General features: G+C 38.3%; 1 protein-coding gene across 2 annotated transcripts in view; it reads right to left on the bottom strand.

Annotated features, from left to right (window-relative positions):
- CCDC171 (coiled-coil domain containing 171) overlaps positions 1-14,757 on the bottom strand; it is a 295,661-nt gene that overhangs the window by 267,051 nt on the left and 13,853 nt on the right. For both annotated transcript variants that reach the window (XR_013967748.1, XM_080819723.1), the window contains exon 3: positions 7,769-7,904. Coding sequence is in view for 1 of the 2 variants with exons in the window: in XM_080819723.1 (XP_080675849.1) it covers positions 7,769-7,904 (136 nt within the window). In the remaining variant the exon portion in view is untranslated. The remainder of the gene's footprint in view (positions 1-7,768; positions 7,905-14,757) is intronic.

The raw sequence follows: 14,757 nt of genomic DNA, 5'->3' as shown, positions 1-14,757 counted from the left end.
AACTTAACAAAAACAAAACAATGGGGCCCCTGGGTGGCTCAGTCAGGTAAGCACCTGCCTTTGGCTCAAGTCATGATGCCAGGACATCCCAAGATCGAGCCCCACATCAAGCTCCCTGCTTAGCGGTGAGTCTGCTTCTCCCTCTGTTCTTCACCCTGTCCTCTCTCTCAAATAAATAATAAAATCTTAAAAACAAAATGATAATCTTAGAGCTTTAGAATCCCAGTTCAAAACAGTCAGAAAGCCAGAGTTTCCATGTTGACTTTAAAAGAATCTCTTATTTCTTATAGCTCTGTGGCTGACAAGGCTTTAAAGACCACACAGAAAATCTAATTATGGGGACTGCAGAATTACATTACAAGTTGAATGAAGAGTCTCACTAAATTTCTAATGTTAAGATAGTATGTATCGGGGGCGCCTGGGTGGCTCAGTGGGTTAAGCCTCTGCCTTCGGCTCGGGTCATGATCTCAGGGTCCTGGGATTGAGCCCCGAGTCGGGTTCTCTGCTTGGCAGGGAGCCTGCTTCCCCCTCTCTCTCTGCCTGCCTCTCTGCCTACTTGTGATCTGTCTGTCAAATAAATAAATAAAATCTTAAAAAAAAAATAGTATGTATCCGTTGGGCACTAAGTAGGAAGGAAGAAGATGGGATGAGGGCTTTTGGAATTAGACAAACCTGGAAATTAGAAACTTCCAAATCCCCTCTAAACATCCCTTACCGATAAAAGCAGTTTTGCCTCCCTGTCTGAGATGATCAGCCTTCCCTTGCTTAAAGACTTACTAATGAGCACGCCTGAAACAGTTGCGTTGCAAAAGAATTTGCAAGCACGCATCCACCACTCTTTGTCACCATAGATAAATTCAGATCTCAGTATGCCATAGGAGGAGACATGCATAGCCTGGCCCAGGGGAAAATAGTTTATGTAGCAAAAGAAATGCAAGATCTTGCTAATCTTGTCTTAGCAGGAACCTATAGAACATACATAGGATAGGTTTGGATTTAATGATCCAGTTCTAACAGTTTGCTAGGATGTATGACTCCCCAATTTCAATCAAAATAATGGAATTCCAGAGTGATGAAATCCAAGTGTTGGCAATTAACTTGAGCCTCCGAAATATGAAGTCTTAACCTTTAACCTATCATTGTAACCTTAGGACCATCTCTAAGAATAAGAACTGCAGCTGCTTTTTGCATCTCTGTTATATGCATATATTACTGACTTTTTTGGCTCCTCCCCTCTGGCCTCATATGAAAAATATTGGAAATAGCAACTTTTCAATTAAATTCATGAGGTACCAAATTGTAAAGACCCAATAGTGAGGATATGTATCATCTGTGAGATGGATGCAACAACAAATAAGCCTTTGTGCCCCCATTTTAGCAAGGGTGGGAGCACCTTTATATAGAGGATATTTGAATTGCAACCTGCTATATTACTCAGAAAAAAGATATTACTGTGTGGGAGTTATATAGGAGCGCAGGGGTGATAAAAAGTGTGGACAGCCAATCATTTTCCTGTTTGATCTCTGATCCATTTCCCCAACACACTTAATCTGCTCTACTCTATTATACAATTCCCATGCTCCACTGCCCAATGGCTCAACTTCTAGTAGTGTCTCTGGCTGGAACTGCATCTCTTTCAAGGTCCAATCCCCCTCCCTTCCCTCTAGCATCCCAACACTGAACAGCCCTTACTGTGGCTCTACCTCCCCCAAACAGCCCCAACTTCAGGACTCTGGTCACATCTTCTCTTCCCATTGGCCCTTGGCCTATAGGCAGTGGTGCCTTCCTGCTGTTACTAATCTCTGGGTGACTTCACCATTCTCTATTTGTCTTCCAACACTTGTACAACCAATTCCCTCTATTAAGGTCCCTCGTCTTGCCTGATTGGACCATATTTGATTTCTCGAGCTACCCACACAGCTGTTAGGAACCTATCCTCTGTTCTTGAGGTTGCTTTCTTACTTATGCATTCAATACATGCAGCAGCAGCAGCAAAATGGGATTTCCCTCCTTGAAAACAGGACTGCATTCTTTAACATCTTTATGTTCAACCAGCTATCTTCAAAGCTCCTCTCTATGGCACTCTTCATGTCCCCTACAGCATACCTCAGCCTCTCATAGAAAGGTTTTTCACAATTTTATGCCATGATCCTCCTTGTAATCTCGCAAAGCCTTCTCAGAATAATGTGATTAAATGCACAAAACAATTAAAAAATCAAAGTATAAAAACAAATAGATCAGACAAAAGCAAATCTGTGATGCCATAATGTACCTCTTTAATAACCCACTAAATAACAAGCTCTACATACAGTCTCACAACCAGTGTAATTTCAAGGTCGTGATAGGTATAAACAATATTTTGAAACTTGCAATAACGGAATTGTGTATCTGTGATTTCTAGTGAATACAAGGTCAAATGTACTGCCAATTCTATTACAAAGCTGTCATCATCAAGACAGTATGGTACTGGCACAAAAACAGACACATATATCAAGGGAACAGAATAGAAAGCACAGAAATAGACCCTAACTCTGTGGTCGACTAATCTTCAACAAAGCAGGAAAGAATGTCCAGTGGAAAAAAGAGTCCCTTCAACAAATGGTGTTGGGAAAATTGGACAGCCACATGCAGAAAAATGAAACTGGACCATTTCCTTACACCACACACGAAAATAGACTCAAAATGGATGAAAGACCTCAATGTGAGAAAGGAATCCATCAAAATCCTTGAGGAGAAAACACAGGCAGCAACCTCTTCGACCTCAGCCACAGCAACTTGTTCCTAGAAACATCACCAAAGGCAAGGGAAGCAAGGGAAAAAACGAACTACTGGGACTTCATCAAGATCAAAAGCTTTTGCACTGCAAAGGAAACAGTTAACAAAACCAAAAGACGACTGACAGAATGGGAGAAGATATTTGCAAACGACATATCAGATAAAGGGCTAGTATCCAAAATCTATAAAGAACTTATCAAACTCAACACCCAAAGAACAAATAATCCAATCAAGAAATGGGCAGAGGACATGAACAGACATTTCTGCAAAGAAGACATCCAGATGCCCAACAGACACATGAAAAAGTGCTCCACATCACTCGGGATCAGGGAAATACAAATCAAAACCACAATGAGATACCACCTCACACCAGTCAGAATGGCTAAAATTAACAAGTCAGGAAATGACAGATGCTGGCGAGGATGCGGAGAAAGGGGAACCCTCCTACACTGTTGGTGGGAATGTAAGCTGGTGCAACACTCTGGAAAACAGCACGGAGGTTCCTCAGAAAGTTGAAAATAGAGCTACCCTATGACCCAGCAATCACACTACTGGGTATTTACCTGAAGATACAAACGTAGTAATCCGAAGGGGCACGTGCACCTGAATGTTTGTAGTAGCAATGTCCCCAATAGCCAAATTATGGAAAGAACCTAGATGTCCATCAACAGATGAATGGATAAAGAAGATGTGGTGTATATATACAATGGAATACTATGCAGCCATCAAAAGAAATGAAATCTTGCCATTGGCAACAATGTGGATGGAACTAGAGGGTATTATACTGAGCAGAAAAAAGTCCATCAGAGAAAGACAGTTATCATATGATCTCCCTGGTATGAGGAAGTTGAGAGGCAACGTGGGGGGCTTAGGGGTAGGAAAGGAATAAAGGAAACAAGATGGGATCGGGAGGGATACAAACCATAAGAGACTCTTAATCTCACAAAACAAACAGGATTGCCGGGGAGAGAGGGAGTAGGGAGAGGGTAGTTGGGTTATGGACATTGGGGAAGGTATGTGCTATGGTGAGTGCTATGAAGTATGTAAACCTGGCAATTCACAGACCTGTACCCCTGGGGCTAATAATACATTATATGTTAATTTAAAAATTTAAAAATTTAAATTTAAAAAAAGAAAGTACTTCTAATACTAGGATGGCTTATTAAAGGAGGGCTTTAGGTTAAGGCTTTCATAACTGAAAGAAATGCTTAATGACTTAGAGGTTAGTAAACATAAACTATAATTTTTCCACATCTAAGTATATGGATTCCTTGGTGTCTCTGTTTCTAAGGATTCCAGCTTAAGAACCCTTACTCTTAAAAGGACTGGGTAGATCAGTCAAACAATGTCTTCTACTTGGTCTTAAGTTTCCAGTACCTTTTGGCTAAAGAAAGTTATATGGCTCTTCTTTATCCTCTTCCATCCTCATTCTCTAGAAGATCTCCCTGCTCTATCACCGTCTGGGCCATGGAGATTTCTGAACAAAGCAGCTCTGTCCAATTTCACACATGTCCTGAAATAGACATCTCTACTACCATGTCCTATTTCACCCATCTCTATTTCACACATCTCTATTACCATGTTCTGATGATTCTAACAACCACTGCAACACTGAAGATCCAGTGGCACTGTCACATCCCAATCATCCTCATCAGTGCAACTTCATCTCACCTAGAAGCAGTGAGCCTTATAAGCAACTCCTCTCCCCATACCCTCTGCCCACTAATCAATCTCAAAAGTAATCTGCTATTTCTAAACCTATCAAAGAAAACTGAGGTTCAGAAAAATTAAAATAATTTATCCAAGAACCCATAACAATAATATTCCTAGACATTTTAAGGGTATTTATTTTATATTCTTTTTCATTGAGATATAACTGACATATTAGTTTCTGGTGCCCATCACGATTTCATATTTTGTATATATTGCAAAATGAATCCAGTGAATCTAGTGAATATCTGTTACCATACATAATTATAAATTTTTTCTTGTGATGAGAATTTTTAAGATCTACTCTCTTAGCAACTTTCAAATACACGATACAGTATTATTAACTCTAATCACCATTCTGTATATTACAATCCCATGACTTGTTTATTTTATAATTGGAAGTTTATACCTTTTGACCCCCTTCACCCATTTTGCCCATCCCCTACCCACAAACTCTGACAACCACCAATTTGTTCTGTATATCTACGAGCTTGGTTTTTTGGTTTTTGTTTTTAGATTCCACATATGAGATTATACTGCATTTGTCTTTCTCTGTCTGACTTATTTCACTTAGCCTAATGCCCTCAAAGCTCATCCATGTTGTCACAGATGGCAAGATTTCATTCTTTGTTATGGCTGAATAATAGTCCATTGTATGCCTGTGTATATACATACACACTATATTTTCTGTATCCATTCATCTACCAATAGATAAAGATCTTATTTTTTTTAAGATTTTATTTTTAAGAAATTTCTATACCCAACATGGGCCTCGAACTCATAACTCAGCAATCAAGAGTCACATGCTCTACTGACTGAGACAGCCAGGGACCCCAGACTTTAAAGATATTTTATGCCAAGCACCAGTATGATGTGTTTTAGCATTAGAAGTATTTAATAAAGCAAATATATGGCCTTAGTTTTTAGATAACTTCATTCCTCTCTGCCCTGCTTTATAATGGGCATATTTACAGATTATAGGACTAAAAAATTAGTATATAATACAAGTAAAATCATCAAAACAAATAACGGAAACAATAAGAATGAACAGTAACATGAAACTGGAGTTGAGCTGATAACGGCCTATTGCAAGAAAATTATCATTCCTTTTGTTTTTTTAAGATTTTATTTATTTATTTGACAAAGAGAGAGAGAGAGACAGAGAGAAAGAGAAAACAAGCAGGGGGATCAGGAGAGGAAGAAGCAGGCTCTCCACCGAGGTGGGAGCCCGATGCGGGGCTCGATCCCAGGATCCTGAGATCATGACCTGTGCTGAAGGCAGACGCTTAACAACTGAGCCACTCAAGCGTCCCAAGAAAATTATCACTCTCCCCTAAAATAATTTCCTATCTTTTTAATGTGAACACATATTTCAAAACATTTTGATCAAACAAGAGAGAATAGTGTGGTCTAAGAACTCTGATGACAACTGCAAATAGATGTGAAAAAAATATAGATAAATGATTATCACAATTATTCCCAACTAAAATGCATATTTGGTTTTAAAAAATAAGTTTTGGAGACTATAAACAATTAACATACATTTAACAAACATCACTTTCTATTCACTATGTAATATTACAATATCAATCAAAGCAATTACTACAATTACCCTTTAAAATTACCTCAACTGCCACTAAAAGTACAAATAAAACGGTCACATATTCACTGCTGCCTATTTTAATCAGAAGCTCCTGTTCCTTAGACTCTGAAAAAAGTCATTTTTTTATCCCACGCACAGCCACTGAGGACCTACTGCGTGCCAGGAAGAACTGTGAGAGAGACAGGGACAAAGCATGATCAGTACTTTCAGCTCTCAGGACGCTTAGGGGCTAATAAGAGCAGGGAAGCGTGAAATAAATGTTTTGGCTCTAAAGCACCTATAACAGCACCACATTATAGCAGAGCAAAGAAAGGAATCATTCGTTACACCTAGGGGGGCTTTAAAAGTTTTCCTGACAGGACAGCATCAGCATTCAGCAAAAAAAGGAAGGAAACAACACTGTTTATGCTTAAATGTCAATAAATTATGGCCACTATTATAGAACACGGGCACTTTATAAATTTTATTTCCCTTAATTATCACAACAACCCTTTGGGACGAGCATTTCACAGTGGGAAAACAATGAGGTACAGGATAAACAACTAGCCCAAGGTCACATTATCTTGTAATTATGGAAGAGCCAAGAATGAGTCCAGATTTGTGTAACTTGGTATTCTTCCCACCATACCAGGCTTGCCTAAGCTGAACTTAAAGAGTAAGATTGAAAAAGAGAAAACAGAGAAAAAACACAACTGACAGAAGTGATATAAACATAAAATTCATGGGGGCGCCTGGGTGGCTCAGTGGGTTAAAGCCTCTGCCTTTGGCTCAGGTCATGGTCTCAGGGTCCTGGGATCAAGCCCTGCATCGGGCTCTCTGCTCAGCGGGGAGTCTGCTTCCCCCTCTCTCTCTGTCCGCCTGTCTGCTTACTTGTGATCTCTGTCTGTCAAATAAATAAATAAAATCCTTAAAAAAACCATATAATTCATGAATTATCTCAGAGAAAAAGAGAACTACTACCCCTGGAATATATACACATACCAGGAAATATATATATTTATACATATACATACATAGTAATAAAAGATATAATGGTAAAATAAAACTAAAGATACTAGGATAATTTTATGAATTCCACTATGACTAAAAATTCCATACTCAGGGGCGCCTGGATGGCTCAGCAGGTTGAGCGGCTGACTCTTGATTTCAGTTCAGGTCATAATCACAGGGTCCTGGGATCAAGCCCCTCATCAGGCTCCCTGAGGGAGTCTGCTTGGCAAGTCTCTCTACCCCTCCCCTTCTGCCCCTCCCCCTACTCAACCACATGCATGCTCTCCCTCTCTTTCTCTCTCTAAAATAAATAAATAAATCTTTAAAAAATTCCATACTCAGATCTACTTAAGACTGTTTTATGATTGAGCCATAAAGAAGCTAAATTAAAATTTCAAAAATGTCTAATTCATAAATCCTTTAGTCACTAAAGGCATTCATCAGTTACTTTTTTGTCAAGTTTAACCCATTAATTAAATTTAAGACAACATACAAATATAATAATTCATTAAACTTCTACCTAATACTCCCATACAGTTCCACTATATTAAAAAAAAAACCATTTTCTTTATTATAATTTCTTTTTTAAGCTCAAGAATGCCATGGTGATGTTAAACATAGAGCCTGGAATATAAAGTGAATCTAAAATAACCAAATTCTACTTTCAACATTGACAGAAAAAAATTTTACCTCTGCATTGTGCTTAGTTGTTATTTCTAATTTTTCCTTCTTAGCCCGGTGGAGCTTCTTTCTGAGTTCAGCAGTGATGTCCAAGTCTATTTCATTTTTAAACATTTGTTTTACATCAGATGAGGCATTCTTCAACCTATAAAATGAGATAATAAGATATAATTCTCACTAAGTCTATTTCTGGTATTTCTAATAAGTTATTTTTCAAAATCACAAACAACATGATATAGTCTTGGGCCTAAAGAAACGTACAATCTAGTAAAAGATGTCGACTGCAAAAGCTACATAGTGTGTGGCTAGAAACAAACTACCATTTCAAGATGGTACTTAAAGTAATGATTCTATCACAAGCTGTGCAGTTGTGTTTCGTTTTTAAGATTTTATTTACTTATTTGAGAGAGAGACAGAGGTAGTGAGAGAGAGAGCACAAGCGTGAAGGAGAGGGAGACGCAGGCTTCCGGCTGAGCAGGGAGCCTGACTCGGGTCCCGATCCCAGGAGTCTGGGAACATGATCTGAGCCTAAGGCAGATGTTTAACTGACTGAGCCACCCAGATGCCCCACAGACTGCATAGTTTTGGAAAATACTGAGATCTTTTTACTTTTTTAAGTACTATATTTTATTTATTGCAAGTGTAATAAATATATATTACAAAAAGAAAATGCATGAGTGACAGAACATAGATACATAGATTCAGGCTTAAACAGAGCAGACTAGGGGCGCCTCAGCGGCACAGTAGGTTGAACTTCCGACTCTTGGTTTTGGCTCGGGTGTGATCTCGGCATCATGAGATGGAGCCCCAGGATGAGCTCCATGCTGCATGCAGAGTCTGCTTGGGATTCTCTCTCCCTCTGCCCCCTACCCCGCTCTCCCCCTCTCTCTAAAACAAATAAAGAAATCTTTAAGAAAAAAAAAAAAAGCAGACTAAAGCCATCTCTTCCAAAAATTAAAAAGTTAATGAAAGTATCAGCAAAGAGAATTTAGAGATTAAAATCCACAAGGCGAAAGAGCACAAAGATGAGTGATAGCTAAAAAATATCAGAAGTTGGAAATCAGGTGGACAAGTGGTAAATGATTTACATAAGAGAACTGAATTTAAAGCCAAAGATGGGGAAAGCAACCTGATTTATACCCATACTATTTTGTTTTATTTTCAGTGTGCCAAAATTCATTGTTTATGTACCACACCCAGTGCTCCATGCAATAAATGCCCTCCATAATACCCACCACCTGGTTTACACCCAAAAGTTCAATTAATTGACAACAGCTTTGAAAACGGGGTAAAAGTAGAGCAAAAACAAGATAATTGGTTGAAAGTCTGCCAAAGAAATGAGATCCTGGGATCCTTTACCCTACACACCACACAGCTGGGTACCAATGTCTCTCACTCTGGCAAGCACAAAGTAACAGTTTATTCCCAGGAGAGGATAAAACAGAAGGTCTGTGGATTAGAGAGATCAGATAGAAATGGCATAAGACCCCATACCAAAAATAGGAGACTCGAGTCAAAAATTATACTGGTCTTCCACAACATCTGGTATGCCAGAATAATGGCAGCCAAGCAGAGAATAGAAGGTGAAAACCAGCAAAGTGAAAAAGACCTAAAGATGCTAACGCTAGGGTTTTTTGTTTTTTTTTTTTTTAAAGATTTTATTTATTTACTCGACAGAGAGAGAGAGAGATCACAAGCAGGCAGAGAGGCAGGCGGAGAGAGAGGAGGAAGCAGGCTCCCTGCTGAGCGGAGAGCGATCGCAGGGCTCGATCCCAGGACCCCGAGATCATGACCCAAGCTGAAGGCAGAGGCTTAACCTACTGAACCACCCAGGTGCCCCAGCGCTAGGGGTTCTTCAACAAACACCTTAACCACACCACCCTATAGAGAATGCCATAAACACAAAGCCTTCCTTACACACTGGGCTTCTAATCAGCTTGTTAGGCCCCTAGTTTTAAATAAGAGAGCAGTGAGCTGAGGATCACCAGAAGTTAGGAAGCAAGAGTTTAGAAAGACAGAGATCAAATCAGGGGGCAGAGAGGAAGAACCTTCAAAGATTATGCAGGGAAAAGGGAACAAAGAAAAGAGGGGGGAAAAAACCTCCAGAAAAATAAGAGAAGAACTAACATCCATAAAACAAAAACTGAATGTGATTGAAAAAAAACTAAATATTCAGAGAACAGAAAACAGAACTCTTGGAAATCAAAATACAAACTAAGGAACGAAAAGCTAAATAAGTAAATGTTAAAAAAAAAAAAAAATCTCCTGGATGCGGAAAAAATACCAAGGGAAAATAATTTCCATTTAGAATTTTATGCCAACAAGTTACAAGGGAATGAGGAAGACTATTTCAGATCTGCAAGGCACCAAAACGTTTACCTCCCGTGAACTTTCTCAAGAGGACCTAAACTGAGGAGGAGAATGACATGGGATCCCAAAGGTAGGGTATTCAAGACAGAAAAAACCGCAATGAGATTTCTAGGAGAGTGAAGAAAGGAACATAAGGTGACAAGTGTGACCCTGAGACAAAAGCACAGCACCTAATGGGCAATGTGTCCCAGCTGGACTACTGGACTGGCCAAAGCCTCCAGGAGTGACTTCTTGAAGAAGATGCACACAGAAGACAACAGAAGTCTTCAGGGTGCTGGGTGAAAGCGGTGAAGGGGATTAAGAATACACTTATCTTGATGAGCCCCAGGTAAAGTATAGAATTGCTGAATCACTGTATTGTACATCTGAAACTAATAAAACACTGTGTGTTAATTGTGTTAGAATTACAATTAAAGATAAACCCAGAATAATTCAACTGTCTGAACATACTGAAAGATTTATGCCACTTGATTGGAGTACGAAGCTGAATTCATGATAAATTCATAGAAATTAAGCAAACTAAACAATCAATGAAACAATGATCAAATCCAAGGAAAACAATGTATGAAAAAGACAAAAAAAATTTCTAAATGGAGAAAATCAACTGGGAAGTTTTTGAAATTATAATAAAGTAAACATGAAAAACTAAATATAGAGAGGACAGAAAAAGGAGGGAAGCATGAATGAAAACTAAATGGTGATCTTTTGTAGTGTGGGCAGTCAGTAGAATAACACCTAAGCCTGAAAAATCAAATAGCAAAATAAAAAAAAAATTTGAGAGCTTTAGATCTTAAAAATCATTTCAGAATAGGGTGCCAGTGCTGGCTTTGGCAGCACATATACTAAAATTGGAACGATACAGAGATGAGTTTGGCCCCTGCATGGAGTATAGTGACAGATGGCAGCAACACTTATCGTGAGCATAGCGTAACACAGACTTGTTGAATCACTGTCTTGTACTGAAATTGATGTATCATTTTCTGTCAACCACACCTCCATACAAAAAACACAAAATTTTAAATAAATTAAATCAAATTAAAAATAATATTTTATAGGGTGCCTGGGTGGCTCAGTGGGTTAAGGCCTCTGCCTTCGGCTCAGGTCATGATCCCACGGTCCTGGGATCGAGACCCGCATCAGGCTCTCTGCTCCGCAGGGAGCCTGCTTCCTCCTCTCTCTCTGCCTGCCTCTCTGCCTAGTTGTGATTTCTCTCTGTCAAATAAATGAAATATTTAAATAATAATAATAATAATAATAATATTTTCAAATAAAAATCATCTCAGAGTTGAAAATGGTTGTTTCTAGAGATCAAGAGGGTAATTTGTCACAAGCAAATTAGCACTGCTCTTTTTCCTAATGTCAGTGAGTAAGCCTTTCAGAACATGAGATTCTTCAAATAACATACATATGTAATTTTAATTTTTTAAGATAAGACTAAAATAAAACAACACAGAGAATCAATGAAACCAAAAGTTGGTTCTTTAAAAAGATCGACAAGCACTCAGATCCACTGAGCACCTGGGTGGCTCAGTGGATTAACCATCTGTCTTCAGCTCAGGTCATGATCCCAGAGTCCTGGAATCAAGCATCTGAGCACAGGCTCCTTGATCAGCAGAGAGCCTGCTTCTCCCTCTCCCACTCCCCCTGCTTATGCTCTCTCTTTCTCTCTCTCTGTCTTACAAATAAATAAAATCTTTACAAATAAATAAATAAATATGAAAAGATCAACAAACTTGCTAAACCTTTGGCTAGATTGACAAAAAGAGAGAAAGATTCAAATTATAAAAATAAAGAATGAGAGAGGAAATGACACTACCAACCTAGAAGGATTATAATAAACACTATGAACAACTTTATGCTGACAAGTTAGACAATGTAGATCATATGGACAAATTCCTAGAAAAACTGACGTTATCAAAATTAACCCCAAAAGAAACAAAATCTGAATAGATCTATAAGAGCTAAAGATATTAGATTAATAATTTTACAAATCTAAACAAAGAAAACTCAAGTCCATATGGCTTCCCTAGTAAATTCTACCAAACATTTAAAGAAGAAATCAAACCTCACTTTAGAAGAGGTGGAGACACTTCCCAGCTCATCCCAGATTACATAAGATCAAAGTGAGTCAGACAGCACAAGAATGGAAAACTACAGTCCAATATCCCTCATGAACAGAAATGCAAAAAATCCTCAACAAAACATTAGCAAACCAAATCCAACAACATCTTAAAAGGATTACCCAACAAGACCAAGTGGGATTTGTCCCAAAAACAGAAAACTGACTTAATGTCTGAAAATCAATTGATGTAATATACATTTTACTAAAATAAAAAATAAAAATTACTTAATCATCTCAATAGATACAGAAAAAGCACTTGATAAAATTCAACATCGATTAGTGATTTTTTAAAAAATGCAAAAACTAGGAATTCAAGGAAATTTACTCAATCTGGTAAAAAGCTTCTATGAAAGACTTACAAGTGGCATACTTATTGGTGAACGACTGAAAGCTTCCCCTAAGACTGGGAACAAAACAAACATGTCCACTTCTATTTGAGACTGTACTGGAGGAGGGAGGGAGGAAGGGAGGAAGGAAGGAAACAACGGAGGAAGGAAGAAGGAAAGGAAGGAAGGACAGACACACGAGCGGGCATATATATTAGAAGGAAAGAAATAGAACTATCCTTTTTTTTTTTTTTCTTTTAAAGTAAGCTCTATGCCCAATATAGAGCTTAAACTCACGACCCCATGTTCTACCAACTGAGCCAGCCAGGCTACTCAAAAGTAAAACTGTCCTTAATTGCAAAGGACATGATCCTATAAAAATAGCCTAAGAAATTCGTTAAGAAACAAAAACACTGGAACTAAAACAATAATTTTAGCAAGGTCACAGAATGTAAAATCAATATACAAAAATCAATTACATTTCTACATATTAACAATGAATAATCCAAAAATGAAGTTTAGAAAAATAATTCCATTCACAATAGCATCAGAAAAATAGATTTAGAGGGAGCCTGGGTGGCTCAGTGGGTTAAGCCTCTGTCTTTGGCTCAGGTCATGATCTCAGGGTCCTGGGATCCAGCCCCGCATCAGGCTCTCTGCTCAGCGGGGAGCCTGCTTCCCCCTCCGCCTCTGCCTGCCTCTCTGCCTACTTGTGATCTCTGTCTGTCAAATAAATAAATAAAATATTTAAAAAAAAAAAAACAAAAAACAAAAAAGAAGACATGTAGCTCATGGTACCATACTTGAAACTCTAGAAATAAACTTATATACATTTGGTCCATTAATTTTCAACAGAGGTGTCAAGACAATTCCGTGGGGAAAAAACAGTCTTATCAACAAATGGTGCTGATAACAACTGGATAAAAACATTAATTTAGACCCTCACCTCACACCATACATAAAAAGTAACTTAAGGGGCACCTAGGTGGCTCAATCAGTTAAGTGTTGGGTTCTTGATTTCAGCTCAGGTCATGATCTCAGGGTCTGGGATTAAGCCCAGCAAGGGGCTCCACACCCAGCAGGGAGTCGGCTTAGGTTCTCCCCCTCTGTCGCTTTCCTCTCCGCCTCCCCCATGCTCACTTAGAGATGCACTCCGTCACTGAAATAAATAACTTTTTGAAGAGTTTATTTATTTATTTGTTTGTTTGTTTGAGAGAGAGAGAGGACGCGCGCACGCGTGCAGGCACACACAAGCAAGGGGGATGGGCAATGGCAGAGGACAAGCAGACTCCCTGCTGAGCAGGGAGCCAGATGAAGAGCTCAATCCCAGAACTCTGGGATCACGACCTGAGCCAAAGGCAAACACTTAACCAACTGAGCCATCCAGGCTCCCCTAAAATAAATAAATCTTTAAAACAAAAAGATTCTCTCTCCCTCTCCATCTGTCCCTCCCCCCAGCTCCCTACATGCATGCTTGCTCTCTAAAATAATAATAATAATAATAGTAAGTTTAAATGGAGCATAGACCTAAATGTAAAAACTGAAATTATAAAACTTCTATAAGAAAACAGGAGAAAAATCTTCATGACCTAAAGTTAGGCAAAGATTTCATAGATACGAAACCAAAAGCACAATCCATAAAGGAAAAGAATTAGAAGGGCACCTGGCTGGCTCAGTCGGTACAACATGTGACTCTTGACCTCAGGGTCATGAGTTCAAGCCCCACATTGGGCATGGAGCCTACTTAAAAGAAAAAAAGAAAAAAGAAAAAAATTGGACTTTATAAAAATTTAAAACATTTGCACTTCTAAAGACATTATTAACAAAATGAAGTCAAGCCAACAAACGGGAAATAATATGTGCAATTATATATCTGATAAAAGACAAAAGACTTGTATCCAAAATATATTTTTAAAAAATGCTTAAAGCTCAACAGCAAAAAGACAACTAATTTAAAAATGAGCAAAAGATCTGTATAGGCTTTTCACCAATGAAAATATACAAATGGCAAAAAAATCACATACAAAGATGCTCAACATCATTACTCATTAGGAAAATACAAATTAAAATTACAACATACCACTTCATACTCACTAGAATGGCTATAATAAAAAGTCAATAAAAAAAATTCAATCACTAGATTGTACACCTGAAACTAATATAGTACATTATGTTAATTA

Source organism: Martes martes, assembly GCF_963455335.1.
Source record: "Martes martes genome assembly, chromosome: 12".
NCBI classification, from domain to species: Eukaryota; Metazoa; Chordata; class Mammalia; order Carnivora; family Mustelidae; genus Martes; species Martes martes.
Note: the sequence above shows the minus strand (reverse complement) of the source record. Positions and strands in the feature narration are given on the sequence as shown.